This window comes from Achroia grisella, unplaced genomic scaffold, assembly GCF_030625045.1.
Source record: "Achroia grisella isolate CSIRO2021 unplaced genomic scaffold, CSIRO_AGI_Agris_v1 utg402, whole genome shotgun sequence".
Classification (NCBI taxonomy): domain Eukaryota; kingdom Metazoa; phylum Arthropoda; class Insecta; order Lepidoptera; family Pyralidae; genus Achroia; species Achroia grisella.
The window spans coordinates 4,503,890-4,520,125 of record NW_026712841.1 but is presented as its reverse complement, the minus strand read 5'-3'; the positions used below and the strand labels follow the sequence as shown (position 1 = coordinate 4,520,125).

The following is a 16,236-nucleotide window of genomic DNA, read 5'->3' as shown; positions in this document are numbered from 1 at the left end:
ATGGGCGTAATGGAAGACATCCTTACCAACCAACAGCAGATCGCCAACGCAATTGAACAGCTTTACAGTAATTTTAAAAAAGACAGTACTGAAAGAAAATCTCCAGATTATTTGCAACGTCGGCTAGATATTTTAAGTAGTTATTGGGCAGAATTTGACAATAACCATCAGAAGCTATTAGAGTTGGGTATAGAGAATCATGTATATGTTATTAAAAAAGAATATGAAAGGGTGAGGGGCAGGTATGAGCTAATCAAAACGTATATTCAAGATTATCAGCCAACGACAGCAGATAGACCAAGAACTCCGGTATTAAAGGCACCAATTTTTACTGGTCAGTCGCACCAACCATCGACATCTTCACGTGGAACGAACAGCAGAACAGAAGATATGCTGAAAAAACAATGTGCTAATTTTAAAGCGTTCCAACGTACAATATCAAACATAGACTTAAGTTCAATAACAGAGAAATGGGAGTTCGACGACTTATTACGCACCTTGCAGAGTCGTTGGGCTACTATAGACTCGTTACACTGGGAACTGGAAAGCGAGTTAGAGGGGTCTAACCAGGAATATGAACAGACTTTTTACAATTATGAAGGGGAGTTTAATAAAATAAAGAAGGCACTAAACAAGAAAATGTGGGCGATGGTACACACAGCAAATTCAACCCCTCAGTTGGACATACCTACGTTCCAAGGAAATTATAATAGTTGGGTTTCCTTTAAAGATCTCTTTACGGAGAGTATCCATAATAATCCCTCCATGTCCAACGCACAAAAAATGCAGTACCTGAAGGGAAAAGTAAAAGGGGAAGCGGAAAGGCTTATTCAACATCTTCAGATCAGTTCTGATAATTATTCTGTGTGTTGGGATATACTCAACCATAGATATAACAATACAAAATTAATATTTACATCGCATATTAATACATTGATGAACATTCCATTGATGCAGCAGCAATCATTAAACCATATTAAACGCATTCATGACACATCGATGGAATGCTTGAATGCCATTAAAAATTTAGGAATAGATACTGGAACATGGGACCCATTGTTGGTACATATATTAGCACAAAAGTTGGATAGTGACACATACAATGACTATATGGAGTCATTAAAAAACCCTAGAGAATTACCTATATTAAAAGAATTTTTGAAATTTTTGGAAACTAAATTCACAACATTGGAGACCGCACGTAAAAAACAAGACAACTATACATCAAAAACTAATAGTCAATTCACAAATCAAGGAGGTGCATATTATAAAAATCCATTTAATCAGAAACATAATTTTAACAAAAATACCTTTTCATCAAGTGTACAAAATTCCTCATCAAATAAAAACCTACATGTTAGTTTAAATACTAAATACAACTGTCCAGTCTGTAATTCCAGTGACCATGGAATTTATTATTGTCGGAAATTTTTAGAAATGCCTGGTTACATGAGACGGAAAACAGCTGCCAAATTAAATCTATGTAATAATTGCCTTTATAATCATAATGGAAAATTATGTTTTTCAAATAATAGATGCCGTGATTGCAAAAAAGATCACAATACATTATTGCATCACGCGTTTACCTATAGCAACAAGACACCCGACGCGAACATTACTCCATCGAGTTCAACGACTGCACCGAATTATGTGCAAAGCAGGTCACACGCGACACTAGAACGTGATACTTCCGAAATTTTGCTTGCCACTGTAGCAATCAAGGTACAGGCTGCAGATGGTACATACCACAGAATGCGTGCTCTTCTCGATCAGGGCTCTCAAACATCATTAATAACTGAAAACGCGGCACAGATATTAAAAATACCACGTCAAAGATGCAAGGGGGTAATTTCAGGAATAGGTGATAAGGAAAACAGTTGTAGAGGAGCAATCACAGTAAATTGTTCCTCACTAAACAGCGATTATACATTTCAAACAGAAGTATATATTATGAAAAATCTAATCAAGAATTTACCAAGTTATACTTTCACCAAACCAAGTTGGCAGTATTTAGATCATATCAAGTTAGCAGACCCCGAGTTTTTTATCAGTAAACCAGTGGACTTATTGCTGGGAGCAGACGTTTATTCAAATATAATTATGGATGGTTTATGTCGGTCTGAGTCGACATTGCCAGTAGCACAACAAACACAACTAGGGTGGATTTTAAGTGGCCATACTACAACATATCATAAACAATGTAATGTTATATTACACAACAGTGAGGACATCAGTCGTTTTTGGGAGATAGAAGATATCTCAGACCGGTCAGATATAACGATTGAGGATCAAAACTGTATAAAATATTATCAGTCGACAACTAAGAGGCGGGAGGATGGAAAATATGAAGTGCGATTACCATTAAAATCAGATTATCAAGAAAAGTTAGGAAATTCTAAAAATAAATCTATTGCACAATTTTATCAACTGGAAAGAAAATTCAATAATAACACTCAAATTGCATCCAATTATAAATTATTTATTAACGAGTATTTATCGCTCGGTCACATGACACCGGCGACCACCACAGTCGGTAATATGAGTATCGCTAATTATTTACCTCACTTTTGCATATTACGGGATTCAATTACAACTCAATTAAGAGTAGTTTTTAATGCCTCCGCTAAAACTACAAGTAACTACAGTTTAAATGATGTGATGTATAGAGGTCCAAATTTACAACAAGACTTACAAAGCCTTATAATTAAGTGGCGTCAATATAAATACGCATTTACAGCAGATATAGAAAAGATGTTCAGGCAAATCTGGTTAAATTTAAAAGATCAGAATTTACAAAAAATAATTTGGAGGGAGAACAAAACAGAAGAGTTAAATAATAATAATAATAATAATAATAATAATAATTTATTTATTTGCTTGCTACATGGTAGTTTCGGATCTTATTAACTAATAAAAGTACATGACATGCAGCACCCCTTAGAGGTATGCAAATATTCAAATTAAATCATATTCAATTTAATATAAAATTATGTCATTACATTACGAATACCCACAAATATATTTAAATATCTATATTAATTAATTACTGTCAATATTTATAGTTATTAATAAAAATTATATAATGTCATCTATTTTGCATGTAAAATAATCTTTCACTGAGTAAAAACACTTATTTATCAGCCATTTCATTAATTTGTCTTTGAACCATTTTAAACAAAGATTTGTAATTGTAGTTGGTAATTTATTATATATATTTATGCAACAGGTATAACTATTACTGTGATACAAACGTGTTCTCATTTTTGGTAACACAAGTTTTCCAGGATCTCTCACAGAAAATTTATAGAAGTCACCCTTTTTTATAAATAGATATGAATGCATTTTAACAAAAAGGCAGCATTCAAGTATGTACATTGAAGGGACCGTGAGTATCTTTAATTGGCGAAACAGTGGCGAACATGGTGTCATCGGACGCTTACCACAAATTGCTCGGATACACTGTTTTTGCGATACGAATGCTCTGTTAATATCTACCGAGTTACCCCATAGCAATATGCCGTATTTAAGGTTAGAAGCTACATATCCATGATATGCGGTAACCGCGGTTCTTTGGTCTACTAATTTTGACAGTCTCCAGAGAGCATAAACAAACCTATCTAGTTTGTTACTTACTTTTTTCACATGCTGTTTCCATGAACATTGGCTATCAACTGTAATACCGAGAAAACGAATTTCTTTTACTTCATCTATAGTTTCCTTGTTAATTTTTAGTATTAATGGGCGAGTTTTCGGTTTTCTGTTATAAAATCTTATATACTTAGTTTTTTCAACATTAATGTTTAAATTATTTATATTTAACCAGTTTATAATATTAGCAATAGTATTATTGATGTCAATATTGAAATCGATCCCTATAGTCTCTGATATTACTATTGAGAAATCGTCTGCAAACAAAGTAGATTGGTGTTCAGTTACACTTGATAAGTCATTGATATATAGTATAAATAATAATGGACCCAATATTGTCCCCTGTGGAACTCCTATATTATTAATATATATTTCAGATTTATAAGATATTTCTTCAAAATTATTATTCATTCTTGTAATTTCTACATATTGACGTCGGTTTCTAAGATAACTCGTTATCCATTGTAATACAGTACCACGTAAACCATAATTATCACATTTTTTTAGAAGAATATCATGAGTGACATGATCAAATGCTTTAGTCATATCAAAAAAAATAGCAACTGTATCAATGTTTCTATCAATATTTACCGTTAATGTCTTCATGAGTTTAAAAGCTGCTAAGGATGTAGATTTACCTTTACGGAAACCATGTTGTTCATCCTTCAATACTTTGAACCTTTCCAAAAAAGTAACCATTCTCACGTACATGGCTTTTTCAAAAATTTTTGCTAATGTGGGTATTAACGCAATAGGTCTGTAATTATTCATCATAGATCTATCATTCTTTTTATAAAGGGGTCTTATTACTGAGATTTTAAGTAATTCGGGAAATGTTCCTTGCATAAAAGAAAGATTTATGAGATGGTTCAAAATGGGAGATATTATATTTGCGCAGAGTTTCAATAATTTTGTTGGGAATTCATCATAACCCACTGCATGTGTATTATTTAAGGATATTATTATATTGTATATTTCGTCACATGTTGTTGGCGACAGAAACATACTATTTGTATTAAAGTCAAGATTCTTAATTTTATTTTGGTCTGATTTATTATTTTTATAGTTCTTTGATTGATTAATATAAAAGTCATTAAATATGTTGCATATGTCAGTAGGATTTGTTAAAATTTTATTATCATGATTTATTTGATTAATGTGTTTTTCTTGGTTCCTCGTTTGGTCATATTTGTTTATTAAGTTCCATGTTGCCTTATTTATATTTTTTGCTCCAGTCAGGTACTTTTTATTATATAACTTTTGAGCTATAGTAATACATTGTTTTAAAGATTTAGAATATTTACGATACTGGGTCTTATTTTCGTGTGTTTTTTTGTTATAATATTTGAAACGTAGTCTTCTTTTTGTAATGCATGATTTTTTTAAACCTTTAGTAATCCAAGAGGAATCTTTAGGTTTACAAGTTATTTTTAATTTTCGAATTGGGCAGCATAATTTAAAAAATAGTATAAAATTGTTATAAAATAAGTTAAACGCTTCATTTAATGTTGTTTCTTCAAATACATCCTTCCAAGAGAGACAATTTAAGTGTCGAATAAATTTATTGATGTTATCTTCACCAAAGTCACGTCTAAATATGTACCACGTTCTATTCGGCTTTTGTTCCCTTGATAAAGGTATTTGGATTATTTGACACGTATCATGATCTGATAATCCCAGTTTGTGTATTTTTCCAATAACATCAGGAACATTACTAACAATTTGGTCTAGACATGAAAGTGCTCTTGTTGGTTCATTAATGTGTATTGTAAATCCGTAGTTTTTTAATATTCTAATATATTCTGTCTTGATATGGCTTTCCTTTAAAATATTTATGTTAAAGTCCCCGGTTATTATAATTTTATATATTTTTTTGTACCGTAGTTTGTCTAATAAAATTTCAAATCTATTTAAAAAAATATTGGGATTCGTTTTCGGAACTCTGTATATATTTATAACTATGCATTTCATTTGTGGTATACTAATGCCACAACACTCAAATGTATGGTCGGTTGTATATTCAGAAAGCATTGGTATTTTGTTAAAACTATAATAATCTCTACAAAGTATGCATACCCCACCTCGTCGCTGATTTTCCCTGGAATAAAAGTCTGCTACACAGTAACCACGCATGCATAAATTTTTTTCATCACCAGGCTTTAAGAAAGTTTCACTGAGACATATAATGTCAACATTGGTACCGATTTTTACTAACTCATCCAGGGTTATTTGGAAAATATCTTGTTTATTCAAAATACCAGCAATATTCTGATGCATTATTACAACGTTATGTTCAGTTTCAGTATCAGGATTAGATTCGAAAAAAAATCTTATCGTTATGTAGTTGTGATGATGAATCAAAGTTAGAGGCATTTTTATTAACGGTTTGGTCTATCTGAAACTTATCTTTGGTAAATTGATGTTTTTTATTTAATTTATTTTTTTGTAATATCCTTGGAAAATATTCGAATAAGGTTGTCTGAATTACTGTTTTAAGACGTTTTATGTTACCAAGCGAGCTCACATTATTATTTCTCTGCTCACTATGATTCACTAATGGCGATTTTAATAAGCGTTTTTTATTATTTTTAAATGGAAGAAATCTTTCATCGTAATCTAGAGAATCAATAATAAAATTTAATTTATGACATAGTTCAGTTTTATAATTACTAGATTTTGGTTTAACTTCTAAATAATGACAGTTATCAAAATTTTTACCTAGTAGGTATATCTTTTCATTCAGTAGTTTTACATTAAGGTGTCGATTTTCTAAAATATTTAACAGAATTACAGTACAATTTTGGAGAGTTTTTAGTGCAATTGTCAATTCGATAAGTAAGCTGTATGGATTAAAGTCATTTTCGCCTAAACAAAGCACAATTTTATCGGAAGAATTTAGTTTTAAGTTCTGACAATCTTTCAAAATTTCTGCCGCTGAAGCATTGGGTTTTGTAATTCCAGATATTGTATATTTTTCGTATTTACTGTTTTGTCTTGAATAGATTAAAGCACTTGCAAGTCCTATTCCTTGCTGTGTACTAAAAATTTTGATTTGTTTTGCCTTTGGTTGGTCATGGGGGGTCTTTATCTGTTCCTCATCGGGGCATCTTAATGCCAATCCCTTGGTTTGCTGAATATCTAGTATATATATATTTTTATTCTTGTTGGTATTATTCGATATGTTGGCAGAATTACTCTGATTATTAATTTTATCGTTCTGTTTATCTTGATTAGTTACTATTTCAATTTGGTCTTTCAGTGTGTTGTCTAAATTGTTTTGTTTCGTTTGCATGTTATCGGATAAAAAATCTATACTCCTTACGGTTTTTTTAGTTTTGCTTTCATTTTTCTTTTTTATGGAACTTGTAGAATCTGTTAATAATATTTTATATTGTTTGCTTTTATTTTCTAAGTCTACTATTAACTAAAGGAATATAATTTAGCAACTGTCACATACGGGACTAAGGCCGCGCCATTTCTCGCCATGATGACACTTAAACGTCTAGCGCAAGATGAAAAAATACACTACCCCAACAGTTCCGCTCCACAAATTCTAGAAGAATCTTTCTATATGGATGATCTTCTTCATGGCTCTCATTCTAAACAGAAAGCAGTACAATTGAAACAAGATATGATTAATCTCTTAAAAGCAGGTGGATTTAATTTAAGGAAGTGGAAGTCAAACTTGTCTGAGTTATTAGATCAAGAAAACAACAGCAAAAATCAGGAGAGTTTTAACTTCAAACAAGCGGAGTCAACAAAGACCCTTGGGCTTCAATGGAACCCGGGAGAAGATACTTTTACTTTTAATTCAGCAAGTTTATTACAAGCGACATCTTTAAAACGCACGAAGCGCACTCTTTTATCAAATATATCTAAACTGTACGACCCATTAGGATGGTTGTCACCTGTCACTACAACACTAAAAATATTATTTCAAGATGTATGGCAATCAAACATAAAGTGGGATGAACAGGTACCTAATGAAATTTGGGAGAGATGGTGTAAAATCAAAGAAGATATAAACTCGATAGAGCATTGTAAGGTGCCTAGGTGGCTACATACAGAGGAAAATGAGTGCATAGAGTTACATGGATTTTGTGATGCGAGCACAAAAGCATACGCCTGCGTTGTTTATTGCCGAGTAACTAAAACAATTATTTTGGTGGCCGGAAAGGCGAAAGTAGTACTTTTAAATAAAAACACATCTCTACCTCGATTAGAGTTATGCGCCACCGTCTTACTTTCCAAATTAATTACAAAAATCAAATCAGGTCTTAATAATTGTAACATTAAATTATATGGTTGGACAGATTCGATGGCAGTTTTAGGTTGGTTGCAAGGAGATACAGATAGATGGAAACCATTCGTAGCCAACCGTGTGAAACAAGTCACGTCAATTATGCCATCGTCGTGTTGGAGTTACGTTCAATCGAAAGAAAACCCGGCTGACTGTGCTAGCCGTGGTCTCACTGCATCTCAGCTTCGAGAACATACGCTTTGGTGGAATGGACCAAAGTGGTTACCTACATATCAGCCTACTAAGGAGAAAAATGTAACAAGTTATACAACAAATCAGGAATTAAAAAATAAAAATGTAATGACTGTAATAAAACCATACCCGAAAAACGATATTATAAGCATTATATTAACTAGATGTAGTAAACTAAGTAAAGCAGTAAATATTTTAGGATGGATTTTAAGATTTATTAATAGGAAAAATAAAAATAAGCAACATTATTTAACTATACAGGAATTGAAGGATGCTAGAGAAATAATTATTAAAGAAGTGCAGAGAGAAGAATTTTTTGAGGAAGTGAAAGCTTTAAAAGCAAACAAGTGCTTAAAAAATAACAGTAAACTCATCGAATTCAATCCAATATTAGATGGAAACGGTATACTTCGGATTGGTGGTAGACTGAGACATGCCAATATAGATCTTGAAACAAAACATCCTGCGATCATTCCGAGTAACACAAGATTGGCGGACCTCATGATTGACGAAGCACATGAGCTGACATATCATGGCGGAGCTCGTTTAACAACTGCAATTATGAGGCGTAAATACTGGCTTGTAGGTGGAATTCGAGCTACCAAAAAACGACTACGTCTCTGTGTAAAATGTAGGAGACAAAGTCCAGAACAACAGTACCAAATTATGGGAGATTTACCACCTGCACGCACCAATCGTTCTCGACCATTTCTACATACAGGCGTCGACTATACAGGTCACATATTAATTAAAGCCAACAAGGGCCGTGGTATCAAGACCACAAAGGGATATGTGGCAGTATTTGTTTGTATGTCTACGAAAGCAGTACATCTAGAACTTGTATCAGATTTGACAACGTCTGCATTTTTAGCTGCGTTGCGACGGATGGCGGCAAGGAGAGGCGTACCCCGTCACATTTACAGTGATCAAGGAACAAATTTTATTGGGGCAAACAGAATATTACAGGAGGAGTATAATCATTTAACAGAAATATTTAGCAAGGAGTTCATGTCAGAAGTAACAAACATGGGTATAGAATGGCATTTTAACGCTCCTGCGTGGCCCTCGGCAGGAGGATTATGGGAGCGGTCAGTACAAACCCTAAAATATCATCTTAAGAGAGTAGTAGGCGAACAGAAACTTACGTTTGAGGAATATAGCACGGTGCTCTCCCAGTTGGAGGCATGTTTAAATTCAAGACCTCTTTGTCCTATGACAGAAGATCCCAATGATCTAGATATTATTACACCTTCTCACTTTTTAGGAAGTGGTCCCACCTTAAACATCTGTGAAACAGAAAATGACTTAAGAACAAGATGGCATCTAACACAAAAAATATTTAAAGATATCTGGGATCGATGGAGTAATGAATATCTTACTCAACTAGCAGCCAGAAGTAAGTGGAGAAAGCCTCAACAGAATATAAAAAATAATGATATTGTAGTAATCAGAGATGAAAATCTACCCCCGGGGAAATGGGCTATAGGTCGCGTAGTTGAAGTGCACCCAGGTAGTGACGGACACGTGAGAGTAGTCACACTTAAAACTAAAAATGGAATTATAAAACGTCCCATTGTTAAAGTATCACTACTACCTGTAAACACAGAGCAGATTGAAAACCAGAAAAATATAACAGAAATTCAGGAATCAACTTTAAAAAACCAACCTAAGCGAGAAAGACGAAAAGGGGTATTCAGCTTATTAACATTAGCGACATCACTACTATTATTCTTATCTATCATATCCAATACACATGCAACATTCAACATTACCACATTTTCTAAAAATCAAGCTTTATTCTTCGATAAATTAAATAGCATGAAAATCATACGAGATGAATGGAAACTCATTATCTACTACAACATGGAACCTTATTGGGAAGGAATAAGTGCTCTTGAAAAATATACAAAGTCGCTGGAAGAAACATGCAAAACAATACGATATCAAATTCACTGCGACACATTACTACTACAGTTACGTCACGGGTCCAATGAACTCGATTACTACAATCATATGTTGCTCAGTCAGCATTATAACGAGCAGGTGCAATCCGCAAGGCGGCGTCGCCGCGGTCTTATCGACGGTGTCGGTTACATCGCCAGTTCCCTATTCGGAGTATTGGATCAAAGATTCGCCGAAAAGTATGAGATGGACATTACTTTACTACGAGACAATCAGAAAAAATTAACATCATTCTGGAAAAATCAAACATCGATCATGGAGGCTGAGTATAACATCTTAAAGCGAACAGAAAATACTATGACTCAGCAACATAAAATGATAAATCAACATATTATAAGTTTAGAACGCGAAATTAGTACCATAAAAAGTGAGACACAAGATAATTTCATAGTAAATCAGTTTACCTTAGCATCAGTCATTGCAAGCAACTTACTCAGCAATATGAAAACCTTACAAGGTACTATCTTAGATACAGTGACAGATCTCTATCATGGCCGATTTAACCCTCATATTCTACAACCAGAACAATTACAGAAAGAACTAAGCATTATAGCGAGTCATTTGTCTAATGACGTCATATTACCAACAGAAAGCATACATACTGACCTCACTCAAATATATAAATTACTTAAAGTTAAAGCAAGAATGTTACAATCATACCTCATATTTGAAATAAGACTACCGCTAATTAGCAGAGATTCATTCGAGATTTTCAGTTTATTCTCAATACCGAAAGTTACAGGAAACAAAATGATCACAGAATTATACCCATCTCAAAATACATAGCTATAAATTTGAAGAAAGATACATATATCACAATGTCGGAATTCGATATAAAATCATGCCTTATTGTAGATGCACATTTATGTTATATTAAAAAACCTATATATCAAATTAATACAAATCAAGAATTTTGTGAATCAGAAAATTCCACTTGCAAAACGATCACTAGCAAATGCGAAAATATGTGGGAAGAAAGCAATGAACTTAATAATTATATTTATTTTTGTTGCAATCAGTGTCAAGTACGAGCAATGTGTGGAGATCAGGTTACCGTACATATGCTCACTTATGCCGGATTGAGCACTATAGACAGTGGATGCATCATCAAAACCGATAATTTCACTGTTACATCACATTATCAGCATTCAAATAAATTAAAGATATCACCAGATATATACTCACCCACAGTCGCACCGATAAACCACATCATTAACATATCTATTCCTCATCACGAGTGGAATGACATATCGAATTCGGAAAGTCAGCAACTCACAGAAATTGGAGAAAGAATTAAGTTCATGAAAGAGAACGAACCCGTACTATCAGATCACATAACTTATCATGACGTACATCACTATACTTTAATTTATATAATTATCGCCGTGATGGTGTTAGTCGGCGTAATCTATACATTGCGTCGATTACGCAATTGGAAGGTCCCTTCGACGAGCACAGCATCGCCGACTGTGGCGGTTGGCATGGCCAGCTCTCCCGCGCCCCAACCCCGTGCGATGGAAACAGCAAACAGTGATAGTGTTAGTGAATGTGACAGTGTAGTCTATCAAACTGTCAAAAAGACATTTGGACGTCCTAAATTGTGCGTGGAAAATAAAGCAACTTCACCACATTTTCGTCCTCAATTTAGTAATTAAATTAGGATGGCTTCAGTTGCTATGATAGTGACCGGATTTCCAGTTCTTGGATGGTGGCGCTGCAAGCGGGCGCCTATGGTGCCAGCGGCGGTGGAGCCGGGCGCTCCCCCGCCATCGATCAGTGTTAGTGTTAGTGTTAGTGTGTGTGTCTGTGTAGAAAATAAGTGTAGTGCCCGTGATATCAGTGAATACGAGAGAAAGTGCGCGTGTCTTAGAGCAAAACAGAAGCACATCGTCTGTGCTAAGATCAGTGTACGCCATCCCTAACGCGTGTGTGTGTAGAATAAGCCTTCGTGTATTGTATTATATCATCTTGTTAAATCATTCGACTTACTAACAAAATCATTAGCATGCTATCTGTAAGAAACAATTGTACATCATCTTGTAAGTAGTAATTAAGGTCACAACCACAGCATCCCCATTCACATCTTCTTTCGCGCCCGGGAATATGTACGAGCTAGCATCGTACATTATTTCGCAACATTAACATTTTATTTTACATTTCACATTTCATTAAAATCAGTTCGCATTCGGTCATCAAGGACGCCGCGCGTACTCATTACATTCATTAATCAGTTATATTTTAAGTTTCAATATACAGTTTTAATCAAGTTTCTATCAGTATCATTTATCAGTTTTACCTATCAGAATCTTTATAGTTTCGGTACAACCCGAACAATCCGTTTCGGAGGAGTACAGTAACAAACATTGCGCAAGGGAATTTTATAACCTACATCGCTGAAACGAATTAAGAATTGTTTTTTTAAGAAATTTTTGAAGAAATGTTTTTTATTGAAATCAAAATTTGATTATTTTTCTTTCAAAATATTCATAACAAGTAAGGCCATTACACTTTCTAAATTAGCGTTAGCAATATATTTATTTACTTTTTAATTTATTGTCAGCTCGTGTGCTCGCCGTGCTGGAAGCGTTGGACCGGCACTGCTTTGATCGTGTGGATCCCAATAACAATTTAGACACTTTGTACAAAGAAGTGTTTGCCAACTGTAATCCGCCTTCCAAAGACGCTAATATGGATAGCAAAGATCCGGTAAATTAATTTTATTGCTATTCGTAATATTCTAATGAAAATGCAAATTTTTAATATTAAATTAAATGTTACATATCTAATAGGAAAATAACCTACTTTTTTAGTCAGCTAAAAATATTTTTTCTTTTGTGGCCGTTTTACTCTATTGTGGACGTAAAATACTTGCGATAGATAAGATATAAAAAGAGACTACAGGTCTCTTTTTATATCTTAGTACTCCACGATTTTTTTAATACTACTAGACAGATAAAATAGACTAACTTTTGCTTTAAAATTTAATCTTTAAAGGTGGTAATTTAAAAATTCGTTCACTTGTAACAGTTTAGAGATGTTTAACTGCATGTAACAATATCACGATCACATGATAACTTGATGTCTGTTTATGTATAAAGGTGAGTTACCAATTAGGTTCAAGGAGTCATTGGCATGTTGACTATTGATGTTACAAAAAAAAATGTGTGTGCGTAGGAGTGGGCGGCGCCGTACGCAGTAGTGCGCGTACTGTGCGAGTGGGCGGTGTGCTCGGCGCGCTGGGGCGAGCACCGCGCCCAGGCCGCCGCCGCGCTGCTCGACCGCCGCCAGCACCAGCTGCTGCACCACCACATGCAGCACGACCACCACGCCACGGGTACGTACACACGCGGTAGTGCACTGTGCACTGAGCACTGCTGTGCGAGTGGGCGGTGTGCTCGGCGCGCTGCTCGACCGCCGCCAGCACCAGCTGCTGCACCACCACATGCAGCACGACCACCACGCCACGGGTACGTACACACGCGGTAGTGCACTGTGCACTGAGCACTGCTGTGCGAGTGGGCGGTGTGCTCGGCGCGCTGCTCGACCGCCGCCAGCACCAGCTGCTGCACCACCACATGCAGCACGACCACCACGCCCCGGGTACGTACACACGCGGTAGTGCACTGTGCACTGAGCACTGCTGTGCGAGTGGGCGGTGTGCTCGGCGCGCTGCTCGACCGCCGCCAGCACCAGCTGCTGCACCACCACATGCAGCACGACCACCACGCCACGGGTACGTACACACGCGGTAGTGCACTGAGCACTGCTGTGCGAGTGGGCGGTGTGCTCGGCGCGCTGCTCGACCGCCGCCAGCACCAGCTGCTGCACCACCACATGCAGCACGACCACCACGCCACGGGTACGTACACACGCGGTAGTGCACTGTGCACTGAGCACTGCTGTGCGAGTGGGCGGTGTGCTTGGCACGCCGGGGTGCGAGCATCGCGCATGATCCTACATCTTGATGAACCGTGTCATCTTTCATGGGCTTATTGCGTTGTCATTGCAACAAGGTAACATCGTACATACTACAAAGTCCCCGCCGCTTACTGTTCGCTTAAGTGCAAAATTGTTTGATTAGGCCAACCACGATATTTTTTTAAAAAACCTATTTGCCATGTTCATTACTCTTTCTATTCTACATTAACTACCAACTTATAAGGTCCCCATGAAATGTAAAGTACCATTTGTAATCAGAAAGTTAGAAATGGGACCTTAATGTATCTTATGGTTACTAATAATAAAAGTTGTTAGGTAAAAGAACACTAAAATGCAACACCCAATATTATATGACAGCAATGGAAACGATGTTATATACATACATAGAAAAAAATATTTATAAAAGTAACATGGAAACTACATTCTGCTCTTCAATAATCAAATAATCTATTTTAGGTTCAGATGACAAGGAGTCCATCAGTTCCGGTACAGGTCTTTACAATGGACCGCCCATATTCCAAAATCTTTTATTGCGATTCCTCGACAATGACGCACCAGTATTAGGTAAGTATTTATATATATCACTAATTTCTTTTATTTTGAATGCACAAAATAAATCACATTATATTTTGTTTCTTACCTTACCCTCACCGGTAATTTAAAATTACTGGATGGATATAAAAAAATATGAGCAAAGGTTTCTCTGAAAGAAATCTCAATTCGACTGTTAGGGAAAATACTATATGTGGAAGTGTGAAGTAAAAGGTCAGTCAGATATCTGATTGCTCCTGATAAGATTTCCTGGGCTCCTTAACACGTAGCAGCATCCAGGTGATTTTTCACTTGCTTTCATTCTGCTAATCACTCACTTTTGCAATTAATTATTATTTCAATTAGGCAAAGTGAGCGCCGACACGATGCGATCGCTACTGTCATAGGTAACGGAAAAAAGGGAGGGGACAGAAACTAACGTGATAATAATCTATGCTTACAATGGGCATAGGGGTTGATTTGATTTGATTTTAGTTTTGATTTTTATAATTAGTTCAAAAAATATATTTTTGAAAGCATTCATAGCTAATATAATATTCACACACTGTTATTATTACACAAGTGACATAATATTATGCTACTATTATGTTTGTATCATCATCTCTGCCCGGAAGACGTCCACTGCTGGACATAGGCCTCCCCCAAAGATCTCCACGACGATCGGTCCTGCGCTGCTCGCATCCAATGCCTTCCAGCGATCTTGACCAGTTCGTCGATCCACCTTGCTAGAGGCCTTCCCACGCTGCGTCTTCCGGTCCGTGGTCGCCGCTCGAGGACTTTATTACCCCAACGGCCATCTGTCTTACGAGCTATGTCCCTGCCTATCACTACTTCAGTGTCGCAATTCTTCGGGCTGTCTCTCTGGATTCTGTCGGTCACTCTGGTTTTTCTGCGGATCTCCTCATTTCTGTTTCGCTGACGCAGAGAAATTCCGAGCATAGCCCTCTCCATTGCCCTCTGACTGACTCTGAGCTTGTTCATGAGGCCCACTATTATGTTTGTATATTGCAGATGAAAGCTCTAACGCACCACCTGGAAACAGACAACAGTTTGCCAACTTGGTACACCTATTTGGGGAACTTATACGCCGCGACGTATTTTCTCACGATGCGTACATGTGTACGTTGATCTCTAGAGGTATGTTTTATTTATTTATCCTTTATTGTACGAAAACAAAGTGTCACCTAATTTTTAAAAATAAAAGATTATTGGAATGTGTAGACATGTTGCGCCAAAGATTCCAAGATACGCGACCAATTATTACTCGCTTCTGTATTTAGATAGAAATGAGAACTTTGTTGCTAAAGTAACCCCAATCTCTACCAATCGCATTTTATATGAACATCTATAAACACTTACTAGTTCTGCTTAACTGAATAGGTCTAAATTATTCACTTGTTAGGCCATTTCTTGTCACTATTTATTCTTTACTGTATCTTCTTTACGTTTAACAACCAAACAAGAATGTAGCCTTACAGAATGATGATTATCTCTCTGACATTGTCTTGTCAGTTGTATTATAGGCCATAGTATCAGAACGTTTTTTTACTAAGAAATTAAACACAATTCTTAACAAACTCCTCAATAAAAACACATTTATAATAACTTGGTTGAATTTGTTTAAAATCGTGAGATGTTGTAAA

General features: G+C 35.8%; 1 protein-coding gene across 1 annotated transcript in view; it reads left to right on the top strand.

Moving 5' to 3' along the window:
- The window catches only part of LOC131844606 (mediator of RNA polymerase II transcription subunit 12-like), a 43,625-nt gene that overhangs the window by 5,963 nt on the left and 21,426 nt on the right, over positions 1–16,236 (top strand). The window contains exons 12-15 of the mRNA XM_059193537.1: positions 12,663–12,808; positions 13,277–13,436; positions 14,498–14,605; positions 15,605–15,730. Coding sequence (XP_059049520.1) covers positions 12,663–12,808; positions 13,277–13,436; positions 14,498–14,605; positions 15,605–15,730 — 540 coding nt within the window. The remainder of the gene's footprint in view (positions 1–12,662; positions 12,809–13,276; positions 13,437–14,497; positions 14,606–15,604; positions 15,731–16,236) is intronic.